Source organism: Mustela putorius, unplaced genomic scaffold (assembly GCF_011764305.1).
Source record: "Mustela putorius furo isolate JIRA1106 unplaced genomic scaffold, ASM1176430v1.1 tig00000585_pilon_pilon_pilon, whole genome shotgun sequence".
Lineage (NCBI taxonomy): Eukaryota > Metazoa > Chordata > Mammalia > Carnivora > Mustelidae > Mustela > Mustela putorius.
Genome location: NW_025421424.1, coordinates 4,036,766 through 4,056,550, shown reverse-complemented (window position 1 = coordinate 4,056,550; position 19,785 = coordinate 4,036,766). Strand labels below are relative to the sequence as shown.

Sequence of the window (19,785 nt, the reverse complement as noted above, 5' to 3'; positions counted from 1 at the left end):
TATTGGCTTTTTCATACTAATTTTGGGCAGTCTGGAGAAATTACGTATTTGGAGACAGTGATCGTGGCATGCCTGGATCTTATGCATCATCTCGTTGGTTTTATTATAATAACGGTTTCTATTTGTTTAGTTTTCTTTCGTGCTGCCAATTAAAAAGAAAAATGTATATGCCATGCTCTAAAACATTTAAGGGCACTTAGAAAAATTACATACATAAAAGCAAGGTACCCATCAGATCCAGTACCTGAGCCCAGGTGTTTTTGGCCTACTGTCCAACATGCAGAGCACTTTTTGTGAAACCTTTATACTTGCTCAAACATCACATAGGTTGAGGACACTGTGAAGCTTTATTGGAAGCAGTTAACCTTGTGAGTGAAGATGGCAAGAACATTTATGAATTACTTTCATAAATGAATTACTTTCTCATGCAGATCCTTTGACTTCATTCATTCACCTCAAGGAGAGTTGAAGGCAGTCTTCCTGCTGCAGAACAACTTGGTGGAGTCGTATTCGCTGCAGCCATCTGCGCCTGCTCCTCAGCCCGTCAGGACAAGCAGAATCACCATCGGGGGTCACCGCAGCGACGTGCGGACCCTTTCGTTCAGCTCTGACAACATTGCTGTCCTTTCAGCTGCTGCAGAGTCCGTGAAGATATGGAACAGGTTTGTGAAATGGTGCTCTCCCCGGCTTTATCCAGTCCTGTTGGCTCCCGTGTGAGTGAGGTTCCAGTACTCTTGAGGGTGTCTCTTGATTGTGGGCCTGTGGAGTGTAATTGCTTTTTTAAATTTGGTGCAAAAAAACTTTGTCACTGTAGTTGGCTAGAGGAAAACACACAAATAAGCCGCCTACTATTTAAATTCTAGTAGGCTCTTAGTGCTGTCCAGTATTTTTACTATAATTTTTCATTCCTTTCCTAGGTGACTGTTGTACACCTCTTCTCTCCTCAAGCCACAAACCCCTCTAGCACCTTTAAGCTGGTGACCTTCCTTCCTAATTCACTGAAAAAAGGAATCGTCTAGAAAATATTCATGTGCTCCCAGCATATCTGGCAGTTCACCTGCATCTATACCCATGCAGTCCATCTTCCCTCCTGTTCCTATGTTGGTGCTCCTAACCAACGCTAGCCACAGCTCGCACCTGTGGTCCTGTCTCTGCTCGCCTGCTGGCTGTTGTCCTCCTGCATCTTGACATTCCTGCTCTCTGGGATCATTTCCAGCAGCATACAAGTATGCTCTAATTCGTCCCATCTGAAAAGAAGTTAATAGCCCTGTCTCCTCCTCCGTCTCTCCAGTCACAACCCGTCCTCTAATTTCTGTTCTCTGTTCTGTCTTCATCTGTCTCCCATCAGGCCTTTCCCCACCTTTTCACCACAGCAGCTCTGGTCACCTCATCAGTGATCTTCATATTTCTGAATCCGGTGACCCGTAAGCTTCATGTGGCACTCTTCTCCTTGAATTGATAACTTTCTCCTCTTTGAAGCACTTGGACTCTCATTACTTCCTCTTCCTCTGCTGGTCATTCCCTCTCTCTGTGCTGGGTCCTGCTAACCTTTCTGACCTCTGAGTGTTGGAATACTTCAGGGCAGAGTCCTCGGACCACTTCTCTGTCTACTTACTTTATGAGCTTTCTCTGAGCTGACGACGCATGAATTTCTTCCTCTAGCCTTAAGCCTCTCCCTGAACACCAGACCCTTACATCCAAGTCTTCCATTTGCGTCACCGTCTGGCTGTCTGATTGGGTAGTTCCATTTTTTTTGTGGCCCAAACCATGCTTGTGATCTTATCTCTACCATGGTCTCCCCACCTGTTGCTCCTACAGACTTTCCCCATCTTCGAAAGTAATTACTTCCTTCCAGTTGTTCTCCCCCAGATGCTGTGGCCATTCTCTCCTCTCCTAGGTCCAGGTCACCAGCAGATCCTGCAGCTCCAGCTTTAAGAACTGAGTGTCCAAGCATGTGTCGTCCCCTCTGCTGCCACCCCCAGTCGTCCGCCATTGCCTCTCCCCAGAGTGGTGTTGATAGCTTCCTGGCGGGTCTCCCTGCTGCATGCCCCACTGGAGTCTCTTGTCCACACAGCCACCGGTGTGATCGTCATAATGGAAGTGGCACCACTCCTAGTAGCCCCACCTCATTCTGCCTAGAAGCAAAAGTGCTCACAGACCTCACCTTTTGCCCACTGGGCTTTTCTCTGCCCTTAAAACACAGCAAGAACATGCCCCTGTTGTAGGAATTGAACTCCCGTTCTTGGTGCCTGGAACGGTCGCCCACCCTCACCCTCCTCTCTTGCCCCCAGTGTTGTTTCTCCACAGCTCCTGCTGTCACCTGGTAGACCGGTGTGGTGCCTGCTTGTCTCATTGCTAAAGAATGTGAGGGCTTACAAGCTTCAGGGCTGTTTAACTGTTTAACTCACTGTTAAACCTTCAGCGCCTAGATTAACATCTGGCATTCAGCAAGTGATGAATGAAGTGGGCATTTGATGTACATCTGTTGAAGGGATGAATGTTTATCGTCCAATAAAATGAACTTGTAGAGTTATTTCATAATAGGCTAATTTGATTTGTAATCCTGTGGACTCATTTACTTCTTTGTGGTGGCACATTGGCCTGCAGATGCTTTTTTTTGGGCGGGGGGGAGAGTCCCGATTTTATATAATCTCTATTCCTTAGGATTAGGAGCCCTCCCTGCCCCCCCAAAAAGATGCCACTTAAATTTTTCTCTCTTGACTCTAACTGGGTATGAGCCGAGCTCTGTGTGGCTAGGTGTGTATTGAATGAGTGCGCTGACCTCTAGGATGGGGAAGCAGGTTTTCCTAACATGCGGTTCTTTATTACTTGGTCTTCACAGGGCCACACTACAGTGTATCCGCACAATGACCTGTGAATACGCGCTGTGCTCGTTCTTCGTGCCTGGTGATAGGCAGGTGGTCATAGGAACAAAGGTAAACTCAGACTTTTTGGATTTTGGAGACTTTTCTACTCCATATTCTTAAAGTCGTTTGAAAATTCTGGTTCCTGTTTTTGCATATTGGAAATGAATGGGAGCTGGATAATAAGAAGTTGGTAGTTCATTGCCATTTTTTGAGGGGTTTTCTTTTTAGTTTTGTTTTCTTTGTGTTTTTTAAAAAATCAAACCTTATATCAGACTGTGAGGAAGGAAACGACGATCATGACCTTGAGAGAACTGTCATTCATGTTTTGCTGGCCTTTGCGGCATCTCTTCACAAGCACATGTGTAATTGCGATTTGAGAAGACTAATAAAATATACAGAGTACCTAGTGTCCAGCTTGGTAGGTAGAAGCATTCAGTAAAGACACACTGACTAGTCCTCATTGCCACTTGCCAGTAAGATCAGGGGATAAACGTGCAGGCATAAGCAGACTTGGATTTGGATTCAGATTCTCCCCCTTTTAGAATGGGTAAATTGCTGCAAGTCCCAGAACTTGTTTTAGTGTGTTTCTTCATCTCTATAACAGGATGACAACACGTGCTTTTTGACAGTGGCTTTTGCACTAGGTGGGCCTAGGTTTGAATTCTAGATTTCCCACTCACTGGGTGTGAGAACTTTGGGCAAGGTACTTGCCCCCGTAGGCCTTGGTTTTCTCCTGTAAAATGGGTTAAACAACCCACCTCACCCTACAGAAAGCACTTACCACAGAAACTAGCTCACAGTGAATGATGAGTAAATAAGAGCTGGGAGCATGAAGGACTGATAATAGGAATAGCAGTGAGAATAAATGAAATAAGGTCTTCGGGATGCTTTGAAAAGCGCTTTGCAAAGATTTGTCATTATATACAATTGTTTTATGAGAAAACCCGTGTGTCACAATGGGTATTTTTTGCCCAGCTAAAAGGTTAAAATAAACCAGAGAGATTTTAGAGTCACTGTCAGGGAATGAACATTAAATTCCAATTACAAGTTTCTCTCGTTTGTCTTTCATTCTTTTGGCGAATGGCTCCTCTGTTGTTTTTGTTAGAACATTTCGTGAATATCTTCGAAGTCTACCCATATGACTAAAGTGCAGTATGCAGATCCCTGCCCAGTCTCTATGCAAGGCAGTCAATGTACATGATATCATTTAATGCCCACAAACATGTTGAGAAGCTGGTGCTGTAAACCCCATTTTATAGATGAGAAAACAGGCTGTTGAAGGTGAATTCATCAACAGAGCCAGAAGAAGGCAGCCCTGGGAATCAGGTCTTCCTTACACTCTTGCCACCCCACGTGCAGAATACCATCATAGAGGAGGCTTTGCCATCGTGTATGCCTTGCTGGCACTATGATCACATTATTTAGTTAAAAAAAGTTTTTTGTTTTTTTGTTTTTTGTTCTTGATTAGCCAAGTTCTAAACAGGAAATGTGGCTCATTGTTTTCTAAGCTTTTGCATTTTTGTGTTTTTTGTTTTGTTTTTTGCTCTCCCTAGCATCATAGGTAGTTACTTATTTCTCATTGTCAGCATATTCTAGAGAAGGAAACTAAAACTAGATGGTTGGTTAAGCCAGTTACAGTTAAAGTTTATTAAACTTGAAAGGTTTTTAGGTGTATCTGCTGTTGTGTGTCTCCTGATTTGCCTCTGGCCATGCTATTTCCCTTGTGAAGTTTGAGAACCAGCAAATGTGACAAGAGGCCAGGACTGCCAGGTTGCACGTTTCTGTCATCCTGCTGCCGAGTAGCCCTGCCAGAATTAACCCAGCACATCCACGGCATCTGTTCGGACAGGAGGCACAGAGAGGGGCATGTGGGATCCATTTGCTAAGCCGTCAGCCACATGGTCACTGGTCAGCTCTGAAATCTTTTGTAAGCTGTGTAGGCAGGACTCTTGGAGGTTGTGGGTGTGCTCTTGGAGCTGTGTTCATTTTGTGTCTTCCTCAGACAGGAAAGCTGCAGCTTTATGACTTGGCCTCAGGAAATCTGCTGGAGACAATAGACGCACATGATGGAGCTTTATGGTCCTTGTCTCTCTCTCCAGATCAGGTAACGAAACCAGATGTTAGGATCTGGACTGGAGTACTTTCCCGTTTCTTAAATCAGATTTTACTGCTGCCTAACAAATATTTCTTTGGGGTTTCTTAAAGAAGAAGGCCTGCTTCTTATCTGATCTTTAAATTTCCTATATTGATGGCATATCACATGCCTGATAATACGAATAGCTGTCATTATCAAATGCATTCTCGTTCAGCTGCTCTTGACCGCCAGCTGCATGGCATCCAATTGCTTACCCTCGAGAGTTTTCACCAATGGTTTGTGGTACTTCCTAAGAGGAAATAGTTCCTTGGGCAGCATAGTGTGGAGGATGGAGTAGACTTTCCTATTCCCCTTTTAGTCTATATGTCTATGATCATATAAGTCTAGTATTGATAGCAAATACACCAGACCTTTCAAGTCTTCCTTCGGAGGAGTCACCTTAGAGAACTGTATACTTACTCAAGTCATGGTGCTGTTCCTCAAAACATTTGGAGGTATTTTTTGGACCATAATAAGAGATTGTGGCCTGTTCATTTGTATCTTCTCAATAGTGTTGAACCTTTGTCCATTGAATGTAGATACCATTTTTGGAAAAAATGGGATCTGGAATTTTAGAGTGGTTATGCCATTTGCCGTCAGAACGAAACAGCATTTAAAATTTAAATAATAGGGTGCGTGGGTGGCTCAGTGGGTTAAGCCTCTGTCTCTGGCTCAGGTCATGATCTCAGGGTCCTGGGAAGGAGCCCCACATCGGGTTCTCAGCAGGGAGCCTTCTTCCCCTTCTCTCTCTGCCTCCCTCTCTGCCTACTTGTGCTCTCTCTCTCTGTCAAATAAATAAAGTCTTAAAAAACAATTTTTAAATAGTAGTAACATACATTTATAGGGAATTCTCTTCCTGAAAAGTATTTTTATGTTCATCATGTCATTGTTATTTGTATAATGGTTTTGTAAACTAGATAGTTTTTGTCATCACAGTGACACTAAGGATCATTGGAAGGTTGTTTCCTATGTTACTAATCTCAAATGGCAGAATAAACACCTGAGATCTAGTTTTCAGACCCTAGTTCTCTATGCTTTAATACTATGTTGTATTGTATTGACTAATTTTCTTAATGTTGGAAACAGTTTCAAACATATTTTAAGCATGGACATTGCAGGATAAATTTATACTTTTCTGAGGTAAATACTTGAATAAACCTATTTTGATATTCCAGTCTGTGTATATTTGCCAAACCATTTTATTAATTAATCTATTTATATATTTTTATATAAATATATATTTATATAAATAGGCATATTTATATAAATATATATGTAATTATATAATTTATTAATTAATAGCAAATCCTTTTGAGTGGTGCTTTCTTGGGTGGAGCAAGAAACCCTACAATGTTCAGAGTCTTTCTGATGCTGAACAAAAGTATAACTAGAACTTTATACTAGTTACCATCTGTCTACATTAGCCCCTGCTAGGAATTTTCAAATAAGGTCTGTGGCAGCAGCCCCAAAAAAGCAATGAAAGGGGTTAGGAAGGAACCACATTTTTCTAAATTATTCTTCCATGCTATTAAATAAAAGTGGCCTTTTGAAAACAATTTTGATATATAACTTCTTACCCAAGTTTCTGTAATAAAATATTTTTTAATTGCAATGTCATTGGCTTTTCAGCGTGGCTTTGTGACAGGTGGTGCAGATAAATCTGTCAAGTTCTGGGATTTTGAGTTGGTAAAAGATGAAAATAGTACCCAGAAGAGGTGAGTAGACATTTTTAAATTTCTGTCCTTTTTTTGGAATGAGAATGGGGAACCACTGAAGGGGCTTTCGACATATGTATTTCTCTTACGCTCCAGGGAGTTTTTGGAATTTCTGTCAGCCTTTGTAGAGCACTCATTTATTTCTTTTTTTCTTCATGCTTTCCATCGTGCTAGACTTTCTGTGAAGCAAACCCGAACCTTGCAACTAGATGAAGACGTTCTGTGTGTCCGTTACTCTCCCAACCAAAAGCTGTTGGCTGTGTCTTTGCTGGACTGTACTGTAAAAATTTTCTACATTGACACTTTAAAGGTACAGTGATTATGCCTGGAAATAGTTTCTGTCTTTCTCACTGATCATGGGTTGAGATTGGAAAGTGGCCTTGACTGTGCCTAGCTGTGCTATGTTTCTAAAGATGTATGTGTGAATCAAAACATTGTAGGTGTACTAGGAAAGCAAGACTTTTTAAAGAACCCTTTGGCTCATAAATTTTGCTTAAAGCAAGTTGTATTTCATAAGCTCAGAAAATCTGTAGACAGAACATCCTGTGGCAGCCAGGAGTGGAAGAACATTACTGCGTCTCCTGAACAGTGACTCCACACTTGGCTGGACACCAGAATCATTTGGGTTGCTTTTAAAAATTGTAGATTACTGGGCCCTAGGCCCAGAGTCCGGAGGACTGCAGTAGGCCTGGGAACATTGTTGGGAAGCAAGTGCCTGAAGTCTTCGCTGTTGCAAAGTGTCACGGCTATGAGCTGCCTTTGGTGGCTTGTCTTCTTTGAAAATATAAATAGAAAGCAATCCATGGCAGTGTTTAGGATTGTATCTTAAAAGTTCTATTTTAGATCCACATATAACAAACAATGCCTGTATCTTATACACAAACATGAATTGTTTACATTCTTTTTTTTTTTTTTAATAGTTCTTTCTTTCACTGTATGGACACAAACTGCCTGTTATATGCATGGACATTTCTTATGTAAGTAAAATTTAAAGTGTCTTAGTAACAAGCTGTCTTTTCCAAAGCACCTTCTTCGTTCTTGGCTAGCTATCTTCATTTTAGAGTATTTTTTCATCCTGTTGTATATCTTTCTCCCAAAAATCCATTAAATAATGTATATTGTAAATGTATCTTATGTGTTGTGTGTGTGTGTATTACTTTAGTGCTACCAGGATATGTTCACAAATAACTGAGTTAATCCTTACAACTAACTTGCTGTTGTGGATTCCCCAGATGGTATTTTGTTGTCTAAAACACCATAATTGGTAGAGCACCCTAAAATACAAAAGACTTTAAAAAAGGCATCCCTCTTTCTTCTGAAAGATAATTTCAGTGAAGAAGATGGAACTTGGCTTGGCTTTGTATTTGGACATTTACAGTATTTTGCACTACATCTGTACTGTTAATCTCTTGACCAAAATCATATTTTTTGCAGTGTTGAGTTCCGGGTAAGAGTGGGAATAATGTATTTTTTTTTTTTTTTTTAAGATTTTGTTTATTTGACAGAGACATAGCGAGAGAGGGAACACAAGCCAGGGGAGTGGGAGAGGGAGAAGCAAGCTTCCTGCGGAGCAGAGAGCCCTATGCGGGGCTCGATCCCACAACCCTGGGATCATGACCTGAGCCAAAGGCAGACGCTTAATGACTGAGCCACCCAGGCACCCCTGGGTGGGAGTAATGTATTTAGAGACAGGGTCTGGCCTGTGTGAAAGGACTGCCATCTTTGACCAGTACGTTAATAGTAAGTAGGCAGCATGAGATAGTTCCAGTGGTCTTGTTAGGCTGACAACTATTTGAATGAGGCATTGACATAAGAAAGATAATAGAAAATAGAACATGGGATAAAAGGCTGGGTAGCAAATATTCTAGTAGATTCTTTCCCAGACTCTCCTTTTCTCCCCTTTACCTTTTCCCCCAAATCCTGTGACAGAGATGAGTTGTTCTTCTCCCTACTTAAGGAAGTAAATAGGTAACAGACACCAAGGCACAGTACTGCCCTATAGCAATACGAAAAATTGGGAGCCACAAGAGTTCTTGCTTTTGCTCAACAAACTTTTTTTAAGGAAATCTTAGATAAAAGCAAAGAAATAGGTGCTCTTCATAAAGATGAAATTTGGGGCGCCTGGGTGGCTCAGTGGTTAAGCCGCTGCCTTCGGCTCAGGTCATGATCTCAGGGTCCTGGGATCGAGTCCCGCATCGGGCTCTCTGCTCAGCAGGGAGCCTGCTTCCTCCTCTCTCTCTCTGCCTGCCTCTCTACCTACTTGTGATTTCTCTCTGTCAAATAAATAAATAAAATCTTTAAAAAAAAAAAATAAAGATGAAATTTATATTGATTTTAATGTTTCTGAAAGAAAAGGGTTAGTCTTTTTTAATCTAACTGTAGAGTTTCTGATAATCAGGTCAGCTAATGGTTCCCTTTTCTTCCTTGTAGGATGGAGCACTAATAGCAACGGGCTCTGCTGACAGGAATGTGAAAATCTGGGGTTTGGATTTTGGGGACTGCCACAAGTCTCTCTTTGCACATGATGATAGGTAGGGGCAGTCTTTTCCAAGACATCCTTTTGAGTCCTGTATGTATCATTTCCCCTGAGCATCTGTGTCTATTCAGTCAGAAATTTAAAATTCTAAAATACAAATAACCAGGCATGCTAGAACTACCTTTTTAAAACTGTGTGCGAGGCTCTTCACTAACATGGAATTTGATGGCATTTGATCACTTTTCTCACCTTTCAGTGTGATGTACCTACAGTTTGTGCCCAAGTCCCACCTCTTCTTCACCGCTGGAAAGGACCATAAGATTAAGCAGTGGGATGCGGACAAATTTGAACACATACAGACTCTGGAGGTAACCTCTGGCCTTCTTTGCTTGCTCAGTACTTCAGAGCTTTTAAGATCGAGTGATGTTCTGCCATTCAGGTAGAGTAGGTTTCGGTCAAGGAATAAAGTGTTCCCTCTCAGGGTTTCTGTTTTTGTGTCTTCTCTCTCCAGGGGCACCACCAGGAAATTTGGTGCTTGGCCGTAAGCCCCAGTGGAGACTATGTTGTGTCATCATCACATGACAAATCTCTGAGACTTTGGGAAAGAACCAGGGAGCCTCTTATTCTTGAAGAGGAAAGGGAAATGGTAAGGACTCGGGCTTGGTTACAGAATGTGCTGGTGATTGGATGTCTAGTTCTGTTTAGTGTGGCCACCCCTCAGCCAGTGCACATCCAGGCATCCCCAGAAGAGGTTTCCAACACCACCGTCAGCCATCTCAGCAGGCACACAGACACAGAAGAGCCTCTAGGGGATTGTGTTTTGAAAGAAGCAAGTTTTCACTGTCTCCTTTCACTTCATGTGGAGACCATGGTTATTGTTCTAGATTAATTTATATATGTCTTTTGCAGCAAAGGGAAGCAGAATATGAGGAGAGTGTGGCCAAAGAAGACCAACCAGTAGTAAGTAAATTTGGGGGGACCCTGAGATTGTAATTATCTTGTTAGAATTTACTTTAATTTCAAGAATTTCTGATAGAATTAGGATTGGAACCAGATGCCCAAGTCATCACCAGCTGGTGTGGAAAGCAGTCTGTGTAGTCGTGTTTGATTCAGCTGTTTATCCTGATTTTGTGGGACAAATGACTGATCAGATTTGGTATTGGGTGTTTGTCATTTTGGCTTTTTTTTTGTTATTAAGGAGGCTTCAGAGAATCATAGAACAAAAATAAAAATCAAAAATTTTAGAAATTGGACATTTTCTTTATACTTTTAGAGAGGTAGGATATAGTTCATATTATCTGGTTAATAGTATCTGGCACTTACTAAGTACTCCATTAATGGAGTAAATACTCCATTATCATAACACAGTGATACCTGTTCTTTTCTGGATATAGGATTCATTTACTAGTTCTTTAGTGCCTGTCAATATTTTTCAAGGATCTCTTTGTTTCTGGCAGGTTCCAGGAGAGACTCAAGGTGACAATTACTTTACTGGAAAGAAAACTATTGAAACTGTCAAAGCAGTAAGTTGATATACATTCTATCTCTATATCTATGGATGTATGCATTTTTAAGGAGGATCCCAACTTTTGAGTGAAAGTTTTTAACAACCAGGTAGCCCTTTTGAGGCAAAAGGTTGATGAAATTCATAGATGGAGCTCAGAACATCGTTGTCCTCCCTTTTAACAAGGGCAGGAGTCATGCTGAATCAGCACATGGTTTCTGGAAAGAAAAGCTCAATCTCCTGGAAGCAGCACCTCTCAGGAGTTCTGGGGGCTGCCGTACTCCACATGTGCATATCCGTACGGCTTTACCTGAACCCAAAATGCCTCATCTTCTCTCTGTAAATTAAACAGAAGAAACACCAGAGATGTTGTCACATGTTGTTCTGCACTCTTAGCACTAATTTATTAAGCCGATTCAAGCTAGTTGGTACTTTTCTAGTCAGGCCTTTCAGTTGCAGTGTTCCAGGATGCTGGCGGGGTGGAGGGGCATGGTGATAACTTCTCTCCTTTGTCGCCATCTCTGTAGGCTGAGAGGATCATGGAGGCTATCGAGCTATACCGAGAGGAGACTGCAAAAAGGAAGGAACACAAAGCCATTTGTAAAGCTGCAGGGAAAGAGGTGAGATAGTCTTGAGTTACACCCTGAGAAACATGTCTGTGGAATTCCTGAGATGAACACCATCGCTGTGGGAGTTACTGACTCAGATCAGGAAATGACATAAATGTAATAGTCTTCTCTAATTCAAATAGTAGAAAGGAGTTGAGGTACTGGGAGGAGAGGAGCTGGGTCTTAATAAAAAGCGAGGGGGCAGAAATCACAGACTGAGGTGCTCAACTCGTGGAGCAGAAACTGCTCCTGCCGTGGTTTCGGACACACCACAACCGTCACAGATTTCCAAATAAATTCTATTTCCTAAACTCATTAGCACTCTGGAAACTGAAAGGCCTGATCTTGTATATTCTTTAAAAACTGTACTGTTATCACCCTGCCTGTGACAAGCACTATCAAATTCTTGTTTTTATAATGACTTGATCTAATCATTTCTTCATAGGTTCCTCTTCCCATTAACCCCATCCTGATGGCTTATGGCAATATCTCTGTGAGTAAAGTGTCTACCAGTTTCCCCTTGGTTACTCAGAAGTTACTTTCAGGGACAAAGGAGGGACAGTAGGAAGTACAGAGGCATGATTTGAGGATGGATGTATTGGGAAATACTTCACCATTAACATTCTCTCCTTGGTATTGAGTGTTTTAAAAGGAGTATTTTACTGTAACTTCTAAGTCACCCATTTTGGTTGCATTGGACTGGCATTCTCCTATTTTCTTTCTTTCTTTCTTTTTTTTTTTTTTAAGATTTATATTTATTTGTCAGGAGAGCATGAGAGCACAAACAGAGGGAACAGCAGATAGAGGGAGAAGCAGGCTCCCTGTTGAGCAGGGAGCCTGACGTGGGACTCAGTCCCAGGACCCTGGGATCATGACCTGAGTAAAAGGCAGGCACTTAACTGACTGAGCCACTCAGGCATCCCGCATTTTCATATTTTCTAGTGCTTAGTTACATTCAGTATCCAGAGCCATCTGAAGATTCTCTTCATCTAAATGAACTTTGAAATTGAGATTTTTGGAGGAAAAGTTGACATAAATCAGATAAAGGAGGAGAGAGAGAAATGTATGCTTACATAGCAGTCTCCAGTTACTTAGTACTTAACTTGCACGTCTCATTCATCATGGTCATCATGTGAGTCAGTGTGGCCTCATTTTACAAATGGGCAAATGGATTTATGCATAGAAGGGAACAGAGTTGGGAAATGGCGGAGCTGGATGGTGAACCCACATGGGACAAACTCTAAGCCTGGGCATGTATTGCCATCTTAGTGCATTGTTTCTCCTTTGAGTGGGATCCATGGTTTTTTAGAGGGGAATAAGGGATCTTCAGTAGAAACCAACCTAGAGTATTGCTAAGGCTGTTGTGCTTCCTTCATAGCCTTCAGCTTATGTGTTGGAGATCTTTAAAGGAATCAAGTCGAGGTGAGTTCCAATGTACAGTGACTATAATTATAACAACTAACAGCATTTATTGAATGCCTGTCTGACCATGAAATAAATTATAATTCATGGTTATTTTCTTCTAGGTTTAATTATGTCCACATTTTGGTGGAAAATAGTATATTATACTGTCCTTTCTGAAGCAGAACTAGGAGGCTCCTCCTAAAGTATGAAAGGAGATACTTTTAGAGACAAATGAAAGGAAGTCCTATTTTATATTGTAGGTAATGAAATCATCTATTATCAGTCACAAGTACCACCTGGTAACCTTTTTTGGTTGTGTATTTGCTTTGGCTTATTTCTTGTGTATAAACACAGTTGGAATCCTATGTATTTAATTTTATGTCCTTTTCTTTTTCATGAAATACTTCCTGAGCATTTGCTGAAGTTACTAATATTCTTCAAAAATATTAGTTGAATTATCTCAAACATTCCATCGTATGGATAATTATTATTGGATTTGCTTTAATTTTTTTGCTTTTGATCAGTATTGCTTCAGTGAACACCATAGGAATCTTTGTTGTAGCCTAACAATAACTGATCAGTCAGCATGAGCTTTTGAAAGGTCTGTGTTGCTGAATTACTTTCCAGAAAGCTTATAGTGATTTTGACCAGGCTTTCAAAAATTCTTTGCCAGTTTTGGAGGCAAAAGGTGGTATTGTATTATTTTAATTTCTTTCGATTATTAACAGATTTTTTATTTGTTGGCCATTTGTGGTTTTTTTCTGTGAATTTTTAGTTATTTGCCCTTTCTTACACTCTTCAGTAGTTTCTTAGTGGATTTTAAGAATTCTTTGTGTCTTTTGTCATATATTTTTAAGATAATGTTTCTTATTTGTGATTTACCTTTGGATTTTATTTATGAGTTTGATCTTCTGAAAGTTATTTTCATCAAAACAATTAATATCTAAATCTGTCCCTTACAACAAGAAATAAACAGACCTGTCTGAGAATCTGAAACTTCCCTGGAGAAATGTAAAACAAAATTTAAATTAATGGAAGTGTTGTGCATTCGTAGAAGGGAAGATTCTGTGTTCTAAAGATTTAGAAGGTTTTTTTGTTTTGTTTTTTTAAACTAGTTACAGGTTTGTGAGTACAGTTGAAATCCCCTTGAGATTTGGAATTGGAGTTGATGAAATGATCCTAGAACTAGTTCAAGAAAAGTAAAACAAAACAAGCCAGAAGATTAAAAAGCTGTGAAATTAGCAAAACTAAAAGATTATAGGGTTATTGTCAGACTCAGTCATTAAACAGACTTAAAAGCCCTCAAACAGAATCTCGTATGTCTCAATGTATGGCAGAAAGAAGTATCATATAAAGGTGGAATATTCAACAAATTAGTTATTTCTCAAAAAAAAAAAAAAAGTGTCCTAGCATTCCATGGACCAGAATGCATCAAATAGATTAAAATATTAAATATAAAAATAGAATATTAAAAAGAGGGAACCATCCAGAATATAGATGAATAGTTGTTTCAACCCTAAATGGGTGAGGTCTGTTCAAATATAAAAGTGGGAGGGAAAAATAATAAAAGATTTAAACACTGAATGTGTTAAGTAATGTGGCATTTTTAATGTTTATTCTCTTCTTCAGTGAGCTGGAAGAGTCTCTGCTTGTGCTACCTTTTTCTTACGTCCCAGACATCCTTAAGCTCTTCAATGAATTCATCCAGCTGGGCTCTGATATTGAACTCCTGTGTAGGTGCCTCTTCTTTCTGCTCAGGTAACAGCCTTTCCTAAGAATACTGTGTGTGCTCGGCCTAACTCCTCTAGTGCTACTTGAACTGATGGTGTCAACACTCTGGGATTCAGAAGTCTGATGTTTCAGACTGAGAGACGGTTATAGGACTTCATTGTTATATGACAAAATTGTTATCCCGTGGAATCAGTCATGTCCTTAAACAAGGAGAGCGATGGCCCACCTCTTTAAGTCACAAGATGGAACATGGCTCAGGGATGCTTGCGTAAGCATGGGTCTCCAGGTTGCAGTAGCTCTTGTCCTTATCTGTTTGCTGAGAACCTATTACTGAATGGCCAGTTTGTCTCATATGTGTTTTTTTTTATTTGCTTGTCTGTTTGTTTGTTTTTTACTCTAAGCAAAACAATTGAGTTTTGTCCTCATAACAGCATTGTAAGGAACAGTGACTTTATGTTTCAGGTCTGTGTAGAAACAAATGGAAAAGTAAGGGCATACAGGGAGAGAAGGAAGAAACAAAATATGTTTTTTCGATTATTCTTAAATATGAACAGTTCCTCTTAGTGTGTAATTGAGAAGAATGATTTTTTTAAATTTTATTCATTTATTTGACAGACAGATCACAGGTAGGCAGAGAGGCAGGCAGAGAGAGAAAGGGAGGAAGCAGGCTCCATGCTGAGCAGAGAACCCGATGTGGGGCTCAATCCCAGGACTCTGGGATCATGACCTGAGCCGAAGGCAGAGGCTTTATCCCACTGAGCCACCCAGATACCCCAGAATGTATTTTATAGGAGTTTAAAATATACCCTTCTTGTATCCTTCTCTCTGCACCCCAGACTCCAACTGTTAGAGCAGAGAACAGAAACAGAGAGAACACTCTTTAAAACGCTCTTATGAAGACAAAATACAAACTGATCAGCCAATTCCAAATAGTTAAAAAAAAAAAAAAATCCAAACAGGTATATTTAATGAATTGGTATTTGAATTGATCTATTTTCATGCTTCTTAGTTCTTTGTTCCTTTTATTCCATCAAGATAGTAGCAAAAGAAAGATAATGGTATGTTTCTAGTATTCTGTTGCCCTATTTTAATCCTGAGCCTTACGGTGGTACTCAACAATGCTACTGATAATCTCTTTTCACTCTGGCCTCTGTACTTTTGAAATCAGGGTTACTGATTCTAAGTGAGACACTGTGAGGGCTTTGAGCATGTCGGGGGGGGGTCGTGGATGGGGAGTGCCATACAGGACCTGCAGTGGGCCCTGAGCTTGAGGATGTGCACTGGGGGGCATGAGTTCATGGATGTCATCTTGGATTCTAGGTCGGAGTCTGACACTGATCAGGAACTCCTTTTTGCTGAGGCTTCACTAGAAATATTAATAAACCTTAGTTGAGTTAGCATTTCTTAGAGTCCTCATTTCTCTCTGAGTGCTCCATAAAATACTATTATCAGAGTCTGTGGCCACATGGTAGATGGCTGTGCAAAGAGCCAGCTTTGCAAATGAGTCAAATATGTCATAACTTAGGATAGTAGTGTTAAAATTAACATCAGATAAAACTGAGTAACGGGAGAAATATCTTTAGCTGTTTTTTGCCAGCATTTCGGTATTGCCATGATGATAGGGTAAAATGAATCCTTTTGGGTTTTTTGTTGTTGTTTTACTTTGATATTGTCAATTTGCTTTTCTAGAAGGGGGTAAGCAGAGCCAGAACCACTACCTCTCTTTGTAACGTGACTGTTTTGTTTTCATATTAGGATTCACTTTGGGCAGATTACTAGTAACCAAATGCTTGTGCCAGTGATTGAAAAGTTAAAGGAAACAACTATTTCAAAAGTCAGCCAAGTCCGGGTAGGTATCCTTGTAGAAGTATAGTAACTAGGGAGGGGTGTGTGTGTGTGTGTGAGTGAGTGTGTGTGACTTAGAAGTAGCACAGTGATCTGTGCCTTGTCTCTGGTGGTACTGACCAGACATCTGATTGAAAAGTTAAAGGAAACAACTATTTCAAAAGTCAGCCAAGTCCGGGTAGGTATCCTTGTAGAAGTATAGTAACTAGGGAGGGGGGGTGGGGGGGGGTGGTGTGTGTGTGTGTGTGTGTGTGTGTGTAACTAGGGAGGGGTGTGTGTGTGTGTGTGTGTGTGTGTGTGTGTGTGTGTGTGTAACTAGGGAGGGGTGTGTGTGTGTGTGTGAGTGAGTGTGTGTGACTTAGAAGTAGCACAGTGAGCTGTGCCTTGTCTCTGGTGGTACTGACCAGACATCTGTCAGTATTTGAGGGAAGATTTTTGTTGGAGCTGGTAGCAATAGAAAAAAGAAAATAAAACCAGACCAGAAAGACCTTAGACGAGGGATGAGTAAGAACACCTGAAGCATTGGTTCTCCTGACTCACATATACTGCTGTATTGAATGAAGTCAGAGAAGGGTCATTTAATTTTTCTTATCTGCTCCCCCCACCCCCCAGGATGTTATTGGATTCAACATGGCAGGTCTTGAATATCTCAAGAGGGAATGTGAGGCAAAAAGTGAAGTTATGTTTTTTGCTGATGCGACCAGCCAGTTGGAAGAAAAGAAGAGGAAGAGGAAAAAGAGGGAGAAGCTAATTTTAACATACACTTAGAACTCAAATGTGGCAAATGTGGTGCCCTTTTCTTTTTATTTAAAAGGACTTCTAAACAGTAGAATTGGTGTCAACTTGAAAATAACCAAGTAGCAAGAGTTTGTTTGGTTACAGAAGGTGTCAGGATGTGGTTCCCAGCTTTGCCTGAAGAAAAGCCCAGTGCGGACTGCTGGGGATGATAATGTAAAATCTTCCCATGCCCCTGAAGGTTGAGCCCTTCAGGAGTTGTTCCATTGTATTCCAGCAGGGAACAATGAACTCTTTTTATTTTTTTTAACTAGTTTTTTACTAGAGCTGAAATGAACATTTCAAGAGTTTTGCTTATTTCTGTGATAACAGAAGATTTAATGATGTGTTACTCTTTGTAGTACGTTTTGCCTCTTCAGAGAGTGTCAGGTGCACAATTGATTGCCCTCATCCATTAAATGCAGTCTTGGACTTACAGAGCTGAAAAAGACCATAAAAATTCACTAAAACACCCTCTTTCAACTTTACCTCTTACAAGGGGTTACATTGGTTTATAAAAATATCTAATTGCTAGTTTTTTATAATTCTCCAAATAGTTGTTTCTAATTAAACTGTAGTCAAGCTGAGATGCCTTGCCAGGCTTCTGGGTGATTGATGCGATATAAATACATACATACATATGTACATGCATGGTAAGAATTTGGGGAGGTGGGAATATTCTAGAAGAAATGGACACATTCCTTTGGGCCTGACTTCTATTCGTTGGAAGTTTTTAAGTTACTGCCCCAACCTTGTTGCAGTTCTGTGCAGACTTCTGTGACCTTTTTTTGATGTTTTTTTAAAAGATTTATCTAAATTCCAGTTAGTTAATATATACTGTAATATTAGAGGCACACGCCCAGCACATCGATTTAACACTTCCGTAGAACATCTGGTGCTCATCACAAGTGCCTTCCTTAATCCTCATTACCTGTTTAGCCCATCCCCCCACCCACCTCCTCTCCAGTAACCATCAGTTTATTCTCTATAGTTAAGAATCTGTTTTTCTTGGTTTGTCCCCCCCCCCACCCTTTGCTCTTTTGTTTTTTTCTTAAATTTCACATATGAGTGAAATTATATGGTGTCTTTCTCTGACTTAATTTCACTTAGAATTATACTGGCTGGCTCCATCCACATCATAGCAAATGGCAAGATTTCATTCTTTTTTATGGCTGAGTAATATTCCATTGTGTGTGTGTATACTACATCTTATTCATCAGTGGATGGACATGTGGTCTGTTTCCCTATTTGATTGTTGTAGATAATGCTGCTATAAACAGCTGAAGGTGCATATATCCTTTTGAATTAGTATTTTTGTATCCTTTGGGTACATGCCCAGTAGTGCAATTGCTGGATCATAGAGTAGTTCTGTTGCTGGATCATAGAGTAGTTCTGTTTTTAATTTTTTGAAGAAGCTCCATGCTGTTTTCCAGAGTGGCTGCACCAGCTGGCATTCCCACCAGCAGGGCAGAGTTCTCCTTCCTCCACATCCTCGCCAACACTTGTTTCTTGTGTTGTTGATTTTATCAATTCTGACAGGTGTGAGGTAATACCTCATTGTGGTTTTGATTTGCATTTCTTTGGTAAGTGATGTTGAGCATCTTTTCATCTATCTGTTGGCCAACTATGTCTTCTTTGGAAAACTATTCATGTCTTCTGTACGTTTTTAAATTGGATTAGTTGTTTTGGGGTGTTGAATTTGATAAGTTCTTTATGTATTTGGATATTAACCCTTTATCAGATATGTCACTTGCGGGGCGCCTGGGTGGCTCAGTGGGTTGAGCCACTGCCTTCGGCTCAGGTCATGATCTCAGGGTCCTGGGATCAAGTCCCGCGTCAGGCTCTCTGCTCAGCAGGAAGCTTGCTTCCCTTCCTCTCTCTCTGCCTGCCTCTCTGTCTACTGTGATCTCTGTCTGTCAAATAAATAAATAAATAAAATCTTTAAAAAAAAAAAAGATATGTCACTTGCAAATATCTTCTCCCATTTTATTGCCCTTTAGTTTTGTCAACTGTTTTCTTTACAGTGCAGAACCTTTTTATTTTGATGAAGTCCCAATAGTTTATTTTTGCTTTAATTTTCCTTGCCTCAGGAGCAATATCTAGAAGTTGCTATGGCCAGTGTCCAAAGAGGTTACTGCCTGTGTCCTCCAGGATTTTGATGGTTTCCTGTCTCACATTTAGGTCTTTAATCCATTTTGAATAGATTTTTATGTTTGATTTAAGGAAGTGGTCTAGTTTCTTTCTTTTGCATGTTTCTGTTTGGTTTTCCCAACACCACTTTTTAAAGAGACTATCTTTTTGACATCAGATATTCTTTCCTGCTTTGTCAAAGATTAATTGACCATATAGTTGTGGGTCTGTTTCTGGGTTTTCTTTTCTCTTGTTCTATGTGTCTATTTTTGTGCCAGTACCATACCTACGTATCTTGGTTTTGGTGCAATTGTAAATGGGATTGGTTCCTTGATTTCTCTTTCTCCTGCTTCATTACTAGTGTATAGAAATGCAACAGATTTCTGTATATTGATTTTGTATCCTCCAACTTTACTGAACTTGTTTATCAGTTCTAGCAGTTTTGTTAGTGGAGTTTTTCACGTTTTTTCATAGTGTCAGGTCTTCTGCAAATAGTGAAAGTTTTACTTCTTTGTTGCAATTTGGATGACTTCTCTTTCTTTTTGTTGTCTGATTGTTGTGGCTGTGTTGAATAAAAGTGGTGAGAGTAGACATCCC

The 19,785-nt window shown here is 40.3% G+C and overlaps 2 protein-coding genes across 5 annotated transcripts in view; one reads left to right on the top strand and one right to left on the bottom strand.

Moving 5' to 3' along the window:
- Window positions 1-17,645, top strand: part of WDR3 (WD repeat domain 3) — a 30,056-nt gene extending 12,411 nt beyond the window's left edge. For both annotated transcript variants that reach the window (XM_004771053.3, XM_004771054.3), the window contains exons 11-27: window positions 432-662; window positions 2,843-2,936; window positions 4,870-4,971; window positions 6,631-6,716; window positions 6,891-7,026; window positions 7,637-7,693; window positions 9,147-9,247; window positions 9,449-9,560; window positions 9,704-9,838; window positions 10,102-10,152; window positions 10,650-10,715; window positions 11,224-11,316; window positions 11,750-11,797; window positions 12,683-12,726; window positions 14,338-14,466; window positions 16,195-16,288; window positions 16,897-17,645. In XM_004771053.3, the coding sequence (XP_004771110.1) occupies window positions 432-662; window positions 2,843-2,936; window positions 4,870-4,971; window positions 6,631-6,716; window positions 6,891-7,026; window positions 7,637-7,693; window positions 9,147-9,247; window positions 9,449-9,560; window positions 9,704-9,838; window positions 10,102-10,152; window positions 10,650-10,715; window positions 11,224-11,316; window positions 11,750-11,797; window positions 12,683-12,726; window positions 14,338-14,466; window positions 16,195-16,288; window positions 16,897-17,052 (1,735 nt within the window). In that variant the 3' untranslated portion in view covers window positions 17,053-17,645. The remainder of the gene's footprint in view (window positions 1-431; window positions 663-2,842; window positions 2,937-4,869; window positions 4,972-6,630; window positions 6,717-6,890; window positions 7,027-7,636; window positions 7,694-9,146; window positions 9,248-9,448; window positions 9,561-9,703; window positions 9,839-10,101; window positions 10,153-10,649; window positions 10,716-11,223; window positions 11,317-11,749; window positions 11,798-12,682; window positions 12,727-14,337; window positions 14,467-16,194; window positions 16,289-16,896) is intronic.
- SPAG17 (sperm associated antigen 17) overlaps window positions 10,780-19,785 on the bottom strand; it is a 222,864-nt gene continuing 213,858 nt past the window's right edge. For 2 of the 3 annotated variants that reach the window (XM_045081851.1, XM_045081853.1), the window contains exon 49: window positions 11,074-11,266. The gene's annotated coding sequence lies outside the window, so the exon portion shown is untranslated. Of the gene's footprint in view, window positions 11,034-11,073; window positions 11,267-19,785 lie in introns of those variants that run through there. The other variant, XM_045081852.1, reaches the window with a different exon arrangement.